Source organism: Epinephelus fuscoguttatus, linkage group LG13, assembly GCF_011397635.1.
Source record: "Epinephelus fuscoguttatus linkage group LG13, E.fuscoguttatus.final_Chr_v1".
NCBI classification, from domain to species: domain Eukaryota; kingdom Metazoa; phylum Chordata; class Actinopteri; order Perciformes; family Serranidae; genus Epinephelus; species Epinephelus fuscoguttatus.
This window is the reverse complement of record NC_064764.1, coordinates 25105221-25118796: the sequence shown is the minus strand read 5'-3', so window position 1 is coordinate 25118796 and position 13576 is coordinate 25105221. Positions and strand designations below refer to the sequence as shown.

The following is a 13576-nucleotide window of genomic DNA, read 5'->3' as shown; positions in this document are numbered from 1 at the left end:
CACTTGCAAAATGTCACTCAAATAAACAGGTACCGACGAGGAAATGACTCAAAATGACAACAAAGACATACAAAGGAACTACAAAGAGACACAAAATGACCACACAGAGATGCGAAACGACCACAAAGACACGCAATAATAGCCAACATAAACATACACAACGACTAAAAAGACATGCACAACAATGAAAAAAAATAAAGTCCTTGTGTCTGGCTCCTGTGGTAGAGAGGTGGTGGGGCCTCATGCATATCTATGCCCAAGGGCCCATTGTCTCATGATCCGCCCATGAAATCACATATTTTAAAAACCATCAAAAATGTTTTTTTCATCCAAGCCTTTATATTTCCACCACTTTTTAACACAACATGGCGCCTTGGACATCCTGACATCAATCAACGTTTGCGTGTAAGCATCCACACTGAAGGCCTGTGACACCCCACCAGCAGGAAAACAAACTTGATTGGTAGCATGAACCAGAGGGATTTATTTATAATTATCAGAGGGAGGTAGCACCCACCCCACCCTTCCCTTTCCACTTATGGACCCCAACCAGGACGACATAAAGCCCAGGAAGAGAGAGGCTTCAAGGACACATGTTCCACACTGTCCTCCTGGCCTTCACATGAAACTCCTTTATCGCTATCTGTTTGCTCAGGAGGCTAGAGTCAACTGCTGGCGGGAAGTGAGAGGAAGGTTTCAATCAAGATAATACATGAAAAGTTTGGAGTTGTACCAAGTCCTTAATAATCAACTACTGCAGAGGAAAAAGAAAAAAACAGAGCAGGACTATTCCCATTCCTGTTCCTGCCTTCTATACAGCAGAGGTTAAAGGTCACATTAACCTAACTTATCTAAGGTTACAGCTCACATAGGGCTCAATGTACACATCTTGAGGTGCACTTAAAGCACCCGCATGGGAATTCCATCCTATATGGAATCAACACACCATTTCCCCTGCAGATTAGCAGTTGTATAATACAAGAGGATGTTTTTCTGTACGTTGTTTTCAGGCGGTTCTGAAGTGGAACTGAACTCACCATTTATTTACAAGATAATTAATTCGTAGAGGGTAAATGATGCACTTCAAAAGACTGTTAAACAAGTTCAAACATGTATAAGGCACGCTGCTGTGTGGCTGTTAATTAGCCACCTGCAAACAGCTAAATCTAAACCTCTTGGGACACAGTTGAAAGTGCAGATGAAGCCATATGCCAACTTAGTGAAAATGTGCTTATATCTTGTGGGAACACTCTGAAAAATATAATTTAAAAGAATACTCTGAAAGAAAAATAAAAAAGTCACATTAATTAGTGGTTCAACATGCAGAACCTTGTAAAAATGGCAATGCCTGATACATTATGAAAATGAGCGCACACTTGTTTAGAAGACCGTGAATGGAATTGATTAGTCTTCAACTTTTCAACAAGAGACATGTTTTAATTGTCTTCACAGATGACTGAGATGCAGGAACGCATGTAACAAGAAATCTTTCATCCACAAGCTCATTAGGCCATAACATATGTACAGTGCATACACACACTTAAGGATTTTGATTATTCGAATAAATTCTTTAAGTCTCAGCCACCAAACCTAAAGGGGCCCATATACCTCTTGTAAATAACCTTTGTCATGCTCTATTACAGTCATACATTTGCTTTTATTGAGTTGAAGTCATAGACTGTGTAAAAAGGTTGAAGTGTAAAGACGTGCTCTTATTTTGAAAGGTAAAAGCCAGGAAGTGACATTACAAAAGCGGGTGCTCTTATTTTGAAAGGGATTGTTGCCGGAAGTGGGAGAAAAACCGAACAGGTGTTGTGTACAGCGTAAATACAGATTCACAACGACAGTAAATGTGTAGCACCTGGCTCATAAGGGCACAAGGTTTGTCTATATTTTATTTTTTAATGTGTTTGTGTCGCTTCATAATTCTATTTTAATAGTTTTCTATGAGTTTAAATGAGCATGTGTGGGGTGGAAAAATGCTACGTTGCTGTTAGCCCAGTGTGCATAAAGTTAGTTATGACAAGGACCATCAGTTAGAGAAGCATACAGTTAATCAGCTGGGGATGCTATGCCTCTAGTATGATGAGATGATATGAAACAGGCAAGACTTTAAAGGTCCAGTGTGAAGTATATAGGGGGATATATTGGCATAAAATATAATGTAATAATAAGTATGTTTTCGTTAGTGTATATTCGCCTGAAAATAAGAATCACTGTGTTTTCATTACCTTGAAATGAGCTGTTTGTAGTCCTTGGACTCCACCATGTTGCAGCACCATGTTTCTACAGTAGCCCAGGAGGGACAAACCAAACACTGGCTCTATTTAGGGCCTTTCAGGTTTTCCTCATTTTCACATCAGCCAGTGCAGTAAGCAGCCCCTCTAGGATGAGCTGCACAGCTTTGGAGAAACACTGACTTGTAATGTGAAACTGCTTTATTCAGTATTTTTTACAGTTCTTAATCACCAGAAGCCTGTACTAAGAAGCAGGATTTGGAGTTAGCGAGGTAATGTAAAGGTCAACTAAGGGTTCTCAGTACTACCAAGCTGGTTCTCCTTATACTGGGATAAATCACTGTGGTTACTTATGATGAACAGCTAACCTGCTCCAGAGTAAGTTAACTTCAGAATATCGGATCAAAACCTGTCAACACCTTGACCTCTGACCAATCAGATCACTGAGTATCCATGAAGAGAGTAACCTGTGTTGTTATTGGTCAGGAGAATCATGTCATTGTTCCAGGGCTCTATTTCCACTGGTTTTAAAACAGAGCTTCTAATAAACAGAGAGATCGTTTGCATCGCTAAGAACGTGATTTGAACTTGTGCAAAGTTTACTTCAGTCTGCAGCAATTGCTGACGGTGCTGCTACTTTTACACTCTGATTCATCACTGCAGCTCAAAATAACAAGACACCTACATGATGAGAACTACGATAAAACAGATAATATTTTACAAGTAAAATAATCCACATACTGTTAAGTGGCTCCCATTATTATAAATGCTACATTTCAGTCAGACAGAGCTCATCAGTTGTTAATGAGGCTACTTTTCTACCCTTTCCTTCAGTAGTAGAAACAGCCTGGCATTAAGGGTTCATGTGATATGTCCATTATCATATAACTAAACAGCAAAAAATACTCGATACTAATGTCACATATAGCTCAGTGACCCCTCTTAAAGCCGCTAACTTGTACATATTGCTCATTTAAGTCAATCCACAATTTACGGTTGGTGAATTAACTATACAACCGTAATGGCTTTATACATAAGGTGCAGCGACTCAAAATGTCAAAGGTTTTGTCTGAGATTAATGTTATTACTCATAGTCTTCTGATATTGTACATATAGTGTGCCATCAGGCAGCTATGTGAATATATGTGACAGGTCAGCAGTGGTACAACACTGGTTTGTCTGTCTTCTTAAACTGAGAATATGTCAACGTTGAGCAATAGAGAACAGCTTGACAGCATCCTGAAAAGTAGTGCGAGTCACATTCCTGAGCTGCACTAAACCAAAAAAGGTGTCTTTAATGGGGACCTCCTGTAAGCACAGGCCTTTGGTTGACTGAAATGATGTGCTGGGTGTTGGAGCTGTTTACAGTAAAGGTGAAGAATGTGCCTCAGTGTCAGCTGCCGGAGAAAGAATGACCCCTCTTAAAGCCAAAACACCAATGCATCAACCAGGCTGGTGCAGTGCATCAACCTTGAGTACAGCCTCTGTGGAAACATGGACTCTTTCAGCACTCAGAAATGTTTTGTTGTGCTCAAAATATTGTTTCAATTACTTTAGTTAAAAGATAGTTGTTTAATGAGCTGTAGTGAATCTTTCTCGGGCACCTCCATCAACTCTGCTCGCAAGAATCAGAGACACCATGAAGGACTTTACACTGACAGACTTATAAAACTCAGCAGCTATGGCAGAGGTCCACAAAACGACCGTCAAGCCTGAAGCTTTTTTTACTACCTTCCGCAGAGACTCTTGAGGCCCCGCTTCTTTGTGCAGCCAACTTACTCTGACTCAACCCCACTCAAAAATCCCATATATCAACCTCCTGTCTGCCTGAGTGCACCATGCCTCCGATGTTTCCGTCATTGCCGCAGTGAATGCGAAACGTGGGTAAAACTCGTAAATGTCAGATTCTGTTTAGCCAATCTGGGTACATGAGCGTGTGGCTCTTTGTGGGCTGAGCCTCGGCAGAGTGGCTTTTTTAAAAAACCTCTGCCATCTGCTTCTTATAAATCACGACAACGTATACACTCATCTGAAAAATATTCATACCATTTTGTTGGACTGTGCTCAAGATGATGAAGGTGACACACAAATCAGACAAGGAAGAATAACTATAACTAAAGTGCACTAAAGATACTGCGAATGTTATCCCTGAAGAGCTATCATAACACCAAATGTAAGAGATACAATGCCATAAAGTAGTAGAGGATTACATGATATTATGCAGATATTATGAGACATGTGGGACTAATTAAAACTATCATATATTATGTGGAAGCTGCACACACACTTGTGCTCACTAACCATACCTTAGACATCACGTTAAATTTGATGTATCAGGCAAGCAATGACGGGTGAAATAATTAATGTGATAAGTTATGTTGCATGTAATTGGATTATTAAGGATTAAAGTTTTTTATTACTAAATTCTGTCTTACTCAAAATCTATTTGCTTGTTTTTCTGTTTTGGTCAAGCCTCTATCAGGTCACATGGGACATTAAAGGCTTTTCCGATGGTAAGAGTCCTACTAATCTTTTTTATATTTCTGCAAGAGACTTTTTTTTCTTCTGAGGAATAGATTCATCACAGCTCTTTGGCAGACAATAGTAACCCTGCAGGCTAACCTGCTCTCCATCCATCCAGCTGCTTGAATCAATAAAAGCTCTTTTTCTAAAGCCCAGACAACTTCATATTATTAAGTACCTGTGTCCTCCAAGCACCGAGTGTGAAAAATATTTTCTACCACGGGGCTATTAAACTATCTATCTGGCCACACTGACAGAGACGCTACTTATATTATCAGCAGAGGCACAGCAGAATGACGGAGACAGATGGAGGGCTGACAAGAAGTCTGTGAAGTCTCAGAGAAATATTAAAATGTGAAACCAATAACCGGAGACAGAGAGAAAATGGAAGCAGAGAATGTGCTGAATAATTTGAGTTTAGAAAGGGTTTGAAAGGCTACCTTTTGCACCATTTAATAAACTCTGTCCCACATTGCTTCACAGTGTGTCCTAAATAATGCAATACACTAATTACAAAACTGTGTCCCATTTTACAAAACAAATTATCCTTAAAAAAAAGGCTGAAAGGAATCTGTGTTTTAGGCTGTATTCCCAGATTTTTTTGTTATGACTCCTCTGCCATTATTCTTTTTTAAATAAGAAATGCAGTTTGCAGGAATATGTTGCAGCTAATCATTGTATGCAGGGGATAAAAACGTTACAGTACAATAAAAGTCTAATAGGTTCTAACACCGTTTTTGCACAGAGGAGAGGCAAACTGAACGGAGATTTTATTACTATAATCTTCTCCTCAATCAACACCCAGCCATTCAAATTAAATCCGCTGTGACAGGCTGAGATGCAGGGTCATTACCCATATGAGCTTTGCGCCATCTAGCGTGAACAAGTAGGCATTGTTTTATTTTAAAGGCGGAAGTATGAGGCCAGAGTTAGAGTTGTGTGAAGTTACCAACAGGCACATAGACGGAGACCGGAAGTGAGGAAATCTCGTGTTAGTAAATGCAGTTTTGAGGCTGTAGGACTAAAAAAAAAAATTGGAAGTGTTTTCCAAAATTATTAACAAATTTTAATTGAAATGATTTGGTTGACCCAAAAGATAGTAGAAGCTGTTTTTATTGTTTTTTTTTGTCATCCTTAAAAATACGTGCATTGAGGATGGATGATTTTTCTAAATTGTAGACATTATTATTAATAATAATCAAAACGATAATTATAGTTGTTATCATTATGCCATATTTATATTATTTTACTTTAAAGCACTGCTATCATCAACATGACCATGTATAGATAGACAACTGCATGAAAAGACAGTTACATATTTATTAGTATTTTCCAAAGATGATATATTATGAAAGTAATAATCATGATTTATTATTATTATTAATTATATTATTATTATTATTATTATTATTATTATTGTTGTTGTTGTTGTTATATGGTCATTATTCTTGCCATAATTGTTTAATTTAAAATTTTTTTTACAGCAGTTATTGTAACATGTATATAAAGACAACTGCATGAAAAGACAGTTACATGTTTATTAATTTTTCCAAAGACTATAAATTATGAAATAATAATACTAATACTAATAATAATAATGATATATTTTATTATTAATTATATGATTAATATTATTATTCATAATTATTATTATTATCATTGATTTATTGTCATTATTATTGCCATGATTGTTTAATCTAATGTAATTTTTTATTTTATTTTAAAACATTGTTATAACATGACGACCATGTATATAAAGACAACTGCATGAAAAGACAGTCACACATTTATTAATTTATTCTAAATACTATATTACGAAAAATAAATCTTAAAATATCATGACCTCCCGTTGCCTTTATTGTAAACTTGGCATATTTTTAATAGCCACGTTAGCATTTGTATATTTTACGTGACTACACGTTTGTCGTTAGGAATTATATCGTGTTTTGTTGCTGCTTGCGGCTTTTATTTTGAAGGTCTCCAGCGGAAGTTGTACTCTCTGTTGTGGTTAACGTGTGTTACCTTCCAGCTGGCTTCCAAGCTGCATGCGGACAGTAGCAGCAGTGACAGCATGGCTTACAGTGCAAAGATCGGCCCGTCCATCCTGAGCAGCGACCTGTCCTGTCTGGGCAGCGAGTGTTTGCGGATGATGGAGTGCGGAGCGGACTACCTGCACCTGGACGTCATGGACGGGTCAGTTTAACGGTAACACTTAGTGAACACAAGCTAGCATGCTAACGGCTAGCAAGCCTATTGAAGTTCAGTGTGTGGAGGCTAAAGTTGGCTAACACCAACAAGCTAAGCTAGCTTGCCAGAAGTTAAGATGGGGAAGCCGGTGTTTGTGTAACTGGATTTATCTGGCTTAAGTGTCAGTGGGGAGGCTTTTAATACGTAAAGGTGTCAAACGTTAAAATGTCTTCCAAGTCTTAGCAACACACTTCCTCCTTCTGCCTGTTTGTTTAGCAACTGTTTACCTTCCTCTTGTGCAAGATGTTTGTTTGCAGCAAGACGAGATAATTTCATCACAGCTGCAAGTTAAATGTCTTTGTTTCCTCTTTCAGGCACTTTGTCCCCAACCTCACATTTGGACACCCCATGGTAGAGTGCCTGAGGAAGTCAGTAGGCCAGGACCCTTTTTTTGGTGAGTGAAGACCCATCCCTGAACATATGCTACACTTGTGCAGTTATCCTGTTATACTGAATCATGAATGCCTCTGCTGTGTGCAGTAATGAGACAGTGTCTATGTTGCAGACATGCACATGATGGTGTCTCGGCCGGAGCAGTGGGTGAAGCCCATGGCTGCAGCAGGTGCCAACCAGTACACATTCCACATAGAGTCCACCACCAACCCTGGAAACCTCATCAAGGAGATTAGAGAGAGTGGGATGAAGGTGAGGAAGTAATGCCAGCAGTAGCAACACACATATGCTCTGTAGCGACTGTATTTTCTTTTCTCTGTATACTAACACTGAGTTTTGCAGGTGGGTTTGGCCATTAAGCCTGGCACTACTGTTGAAGAGCTCGCTCCCTGGGCTAACCAGATTGACATGGCGCTGGTTATGACTGTCGAACCTGGCTTTGGAGGGCAGAAGTTCATGGAGGACATGATGCCCAAGGTAAGGACAAACTGCAGGAAGAGGAAGAAAACTGTAGGAGCCTTACACTTGACACCAACTAGGCTTCAAAGTTTATCTCACAGTTTGATTCAGTGGTGTTGATGGGGCGTTCGTTTTGTACTCGGAGGTCAGAAGTCGGAAGTGGGAATGACGTCACCTCCGAGTTGACAACATTTTTTGCATTCTAGTTGACAACGGTCGGAATAAAACATGGATGCCTGCAAGAAAACCTTTGTTGCCCTTGCCCTACAGCTTCAAAACCATCATGCACTCCGACTGATGAACGCTGCAGATGAGGCTGACCTAATGTAAAACAAATAAGATAAAATTGCTATAAACAGTACTTTAGCAGAGTGTTTACTCACTATGTATGTGACCGGCAGCCATCTTGAATTCGTAAGTCGGGGTTGATGCAGTTGCTCCGAGTTTCTGAGTTGGAAATCCAATCTCAGGGTGCGTTTGAGTTTAAACTTCCGACTGGGAACCAAGAATTTCCAACATCCGAGTACAAATTGAACGCACCATGAGACATGAGATACACACCAGGGTGTCTGCAGGTCAAAGTCAAATAGTCACAAACAGTTTTATCTCATTTAATTTATCCATCTTTTAATTTCTTTGTGTCAAAATGATTCAATCTCCTCGGTGTTAAAGTTCACATTTCTGATGTTACAAACCCGCCCTGAACCTACACTTTATTTTTACCTCATACTTGCACCTACCTGTTGGCAAACTGTAGTTTAGCTCAACTCACTGGAATAACCACATTCCTTCATAAAACCACATATCTATTACTTACCTTTATACTGTCAAAGCTTCAACAAGGAAAAGATAATCTCTAAAAAAAACAGTCTTAAATTTGGTTAAAGAATATCTTAAATTTTTTATATACCATTAAAGTTAAGTGTCTTCAGTGTAGACACACACTTTTAAAGTTAGATAAATCAAGTATGGCAATATTTTGCTTTTCTGTAATAAACACCATATCACAAACAATGGTAACAGAAGAGCATGGACCAAATGTGCAACGCATTGACAAAAATACAAGAGTTTGTGCACTGTGCAAAAAATTTGTGCCTTGTGTTAACTGGGAACATAACAAGCAGTCTATCACAGTGGTGCAGAAAACATAAACAAGTTGACCTTTGTGAGAAAAAGAAATTACTGGCCGATTCTCTTTGAGCTGCCACAGATCTGTGCTCTATTCATTAAATCTTAAACAGTTGTTGTCGGGGGAGGGAGGTTACGCAAGCACTAGGTGAAGTTTTGACTTTCTCAGTGATGTGAGGCTCAAGTTTCACACAAGTTTCTGCTAAACCACAGAAGCAGACGCAATTTTGTACCAAATAAGGCCGAGTTCAGTTTAAGCGCTCTGTTCTCTGCATGTCTCTTTTTAGCACAAGTCTGTTAGATGTCATTTAAATTTCTGTAACAGCCCTTGTTCACCAAAGCGTTATAATTTTGTCTGACTGGCATCTGAATTTAGTCCAAGATGTTTCTGATATAACCTGCAGCAGTGTGTTTCTTTTTGCAGTCCTGCTATTATTTGAAAAGTGTGTCATAGATAAGGTCGTCTGCAGGTTTCGATCTCTCTTTATTTCTGTGCATGTGTCCAGGTGAGCTGGTTGAGGAGTCAGTTCCCATCATTAGACATCGAAGTCGACGGAGGAGTCGGCCCTGACACCATTCACAAATGTGCAGAGGTAAGGAATACGTACACAAACATCACTGTAGTTAAACACCTTAAATCCAGTTTTGCGAGTTGCTTTGACAGTTAGTGTGTGTTTGTGTTTGCTGCAGGCAGGAGCCAACATGATCGTGTCAGGTAGCGCTGTGATAGGCAGCGACGACCCCCGCTCAGTCATCGCTCTCCTGCGCACTGTGGTGGCCGAAGCAATCCAGAAACGCTCGCTGGACCGCTGAGACGTCCTCTCTGTGACGCCCTCTCTGTGACGCCCTCTCTGTGACGCCCTACCCGCCCGTCCCAGCAACATAGCAGCCAGCGGAACAGACTCAATATGGACATTTCTGGGGTCAAGGTCATGGGTCACGGTGAGAGCAGAAGGCTGATTGCCAAATCCAAATCACTTTGACGTGAGTGAAGCTGCACCGTGCCTCTACAAAAGTTTCAGAACCTCATCCTGTCCTGCCACACTCTCCGAACATTTAACTCGCAGTGAGTCTCATCTCCACACAGCAACAACCCCGTCAAGACTGGAGCTGAGGTCCTGCTGATTTCACATCTGTAAACATTCCTGAATTTTGTTTGACACTGTAACCAACACTACGAGTTAAGTATGAATTAAATGTCTTGTAAGTCATTTTCTGACTTCCATTTGAAATCCTGTCTCATCAGATCTGTTTCGGCTTTTTACTGTTTCGTTGAAATGAACCGTTCACAACCTGCTGCCGCACCAAGCATAAGTAATGGACACTTCTAAATTCCAGAGGATTTGGTTTTGCAGAATAAAAAGACTCCAGTTAATTTAAGTGTGGATTCTTCAGTTTGCCCTTGAGAGTGGTTCATAGCACCAAACTGGGGAAAAAAGACTTGGCAGACCTATTAATTAAACTTACTGCGTTAAACCCAATTCTGGCAAAGGCAGTACACTCTCCTGCAGATTCTTACAGATGTGGTGGTGCACTTACCATTCAGTCTTTTTATATTAGGGGCAAAAAATATATCAATACTAAAATCTATCCTTTGTAATGATAGCTTTTTGAAAGGGAGGCATGAAATATTTTGTGATAATGAAATACATCTGCATGATTTTAAGCATTTCTAAACCATTAAAAACAATCATTAAATTTTTAAAACATAACCGTAAGTGAAACCATATGTAAGTATAAAGTAAACATAATTAATATTTAATCTCCAAGTATATAAAATGCAGTGGTGGAATGTACACCTACTCATTAAACTTAATTACAATTTTTAGGTACTTGTATGAAGCATTTAGTATTTCCATTTTTCAGGGAAAATAGTGTACTTTCACACCATTACATTTATTTGACAGCTGCTACTTAGCAGAATAAGATTGTACATTGCAACTAGTATTTAGAAAATGATGCATTGTTGTATTAAATTACCCTTGGGCTTGAGGCGCCCAGTAGCTCAGTGGGTAGAATGGGCGTCCCACGTCCTGTTGAGTAAAGTCAAAAAAGACCCTGGTTTGGCAGCAGCTCAGTCTGTGGGGATTTGGCTTTGTACCCCTGGAGGGTCACCGGATCAAATCCCTATACAGACCAGGAAAGGAGTGTGAGCTGGCAGCTGGGAAGGTGTCAGTTCACCCCCTTGGCACTTACGACGTATCCTTGAGCAAGGCACCAAACCCCCAAAGTGCTCCAGGGGCGCCATATTATGGATGAATCTGCACTACCCCTCTGCCAAATTGCATGTGTGTGTCGTGTGTAATAAAAGGGATATGCAAAAGTCACATTTAAACTGCCAACTGCCTTGTGTGGTTTGACAAAGAAATTAAATTTAATTAATTAAATTACCCAGCAGTACATAAAGCGTTAAAATTAGCTTCACTTTGACAGAACACGACAGTAAGAGGCTACTTAACACATAATCAGTGATAACACTCCAATAATATAATCTATAACAGAACACTACCAGGGGCTTTTTTTCAGTTTGAATTAATTCTTACTTTTACTTTTAATGTTGAACTTTACGTAAAATATACATACATGCTTTTTTTTTTATACACTAGATGGTGAGTCTGGACAAAAATCCCTTATATCTAGTGGGATTCCATGTCAGTGTAAAAAAATTATATAATTAAATTTTAAGCATATATTCTTTAATTTCTAAGCGTGAACAAACACTTCACACAGCTCCAGATTAGATGCTGTAATCTATAATGCATTCAATTCCGGCGTGTGAACAGCGCCACTAACAGCGCAGCAGAGGATTGACTACAGAATGAGCAGAGACCACTGCAGAGCGAGAAAATCTCTGCTGAGGAAATGCTTTTGGCAGAATTATTTGAAACATAAGTGTGCTGTCTGTAAACAGCACTGTTGCCCTTCTCTCAGAAACTCACCATCTGGCCAATTTAAATAAATGCATTAATAAAAGTTTTTTGTTAATCATGTGAATCGAGTGCAGTTGTGGCGCCACTGACCATTTAATTGGAAAAGAAAGAAACGCAGGTTTGTGAGCAGGATGTGTTTCAGGGACGAGCTACGTGATATTGCTGTAAGTGCCTCATGAGACATATTTTATCGGGATGTTTATTTTATATGTTCCCTGTCATAAATTCATGATTATTTTACTTTGTACAGCCATTAAAAAATGAATAAATGAGATGTTAAAAGGGTAACATTAGTTTTAAAAAAGTCCTAAATGGCTTAAAGATGTAGTGCTCTCAATGTAAGGTTTAGTCTAATGGCTCACATGACTGAAGTCTGGCTAAGGGCATAACTGTGGCATTATGGGTAAGAATCAATGTGCAGTGGAAAGACATATGGCCCTCAAATAACCTTATTCTGCACATGGTCCAAGAGGCGCACACGGTGTATCATGCAGGGCTGTAGTCAACCAAAAAAAATCTTGATCGACTGAAATTTGACCCACTCTGAACCAATTGATTGACTGATGACAAAAAAATAATGTGCACGTCATCACTAGATTAACGAAATTAACCAAATTAACCAAATTAATGAAATTAGCCACTGTTCGTTTTCAGATGAGCACCCAGAGTATTCAGCTGGGAAAAATACTTTGGTGGACTAATGGCCGTATGAAAGTAACCCTAGTGACTGTCTGACCAATGAAACTTTGGTTGGGCAAGAGCATATCGACCAACCAGTCGTCCAAGCAACTTCATTTCACAATGTCTGCTGACGTAAGAGACAGAGAGAGACACACACAAACTAAACCTTCAAAAGACATTTGTATGACGCGTGTCCATTATTTCGTAAGACATTTGTTGAGCCGCTGTGATGCAGAACGCGTTTCCTGTGGACACCCAGAAAGACTAAAGACACGTCTGCAGCATCTCTCATCTCTTTGTGTGCTGAAAGAATTCCTCCTGTCAATGAGAATCACCCATGACATACTTCCAACTGCAAGCAGCTCGCTCTTAATAATGCAGCATATGTCTTGGAGGCAATTCGCAGACCGGTTGAAATATTGATGCCTAAAATCTGTATTTTCACTTCAATGTCATATATAATGGCAGATAATGTCATCATCTTTGTTCATCCCCTCATTGTATACGTGTTGGAGAGGTCCATATAGAGCGTGCGCATGTGACAAGGGAGTTTGAGTATAATGCATGCGTTTGTACATCATGAGGGAATCTCCTGTTACAGATTTGTGTTCTAATAGATGGTGACAGGCGTTTTGTATGCCAGTGTCACTGCCGCCTCGCAAAGACAGGGACACGATTCAGTGTGAGGGAACAGTCAGCACCTACACATGCTCCACACTCCTTAAGCCATGTCGCAGTCTCATTATCGGTTAATTGACAGCTTCTCTCTCCAGATTACCTTGCACTGTTTACACACTCTTTGTTGATTTATGATGAAACTATAAATGCAGACAGAGAAATATGAGCAGCAGCGGTCGCGACAGTGAAAGAGTAAGCGTAGAGGGAACGCTCATACAGCAAGAGACAGACATGTCTCACATGCTGGGCCCTTACTTATACATCAAAGTCACTCATGAGAGACTTTCTGCTCTGGTGCCA

The 13576-nt window shown here is 39.7% G+C and overlaps 1 protein-coding gene across 1 annotated transcript; it reads left to right on the top strand.

Moving 5' to 3' along the window:
* The first annotated feature begins 1779 nt into the window (after positions 1-1779).
* rpe (ribulose-5-phosphate-3-epimerase) lies at positions 1780-10362 on the top strand. The gene is made up of 8 exons (XM_049594721.1): positions 1780-1881; positions 4710-4750; positions 6790-6953; positions 7322-7401; positions 7513-7652; positions 7743-7877; positions 9494-9580; positions 9678-10362. Exons 1-8 carry the CDS (start codon positions 1851-1853, stop codon positions 9798-9800), a joined length of 801 nt encoding a protein of 266 aa, XP_049450678.1. The 5' UTR covers positions 1780-1850; the 3' UTR covers positions 9801-10362.
* Positions 10363-13576: the final 3214 nt, after the last annotated feature.

Bases quoted from the DNA above. Each gene is read 5' to 3' on its own strand.
- rpe (XM_049594721.1), top strand. From the start codon at position 1,851: ATGTGTAGCACCTGGCTCATAAGGGCACAAG. The intron at 7,653-7,742 runs GTGAGGAAGTAA...TGAGTTTTGCAG, and splicing joins TTAGAGAGAGTGGGATGAAG to GTGGGTTTGGCCATTAAGCC. The intron at 9,581-9,677 runs GTAAGGAATACG...TGTTTGCTGCAG, and splicing joins CCATTCACAAATGTGCAGAG to GCAGGAGCCAACATGATCGT.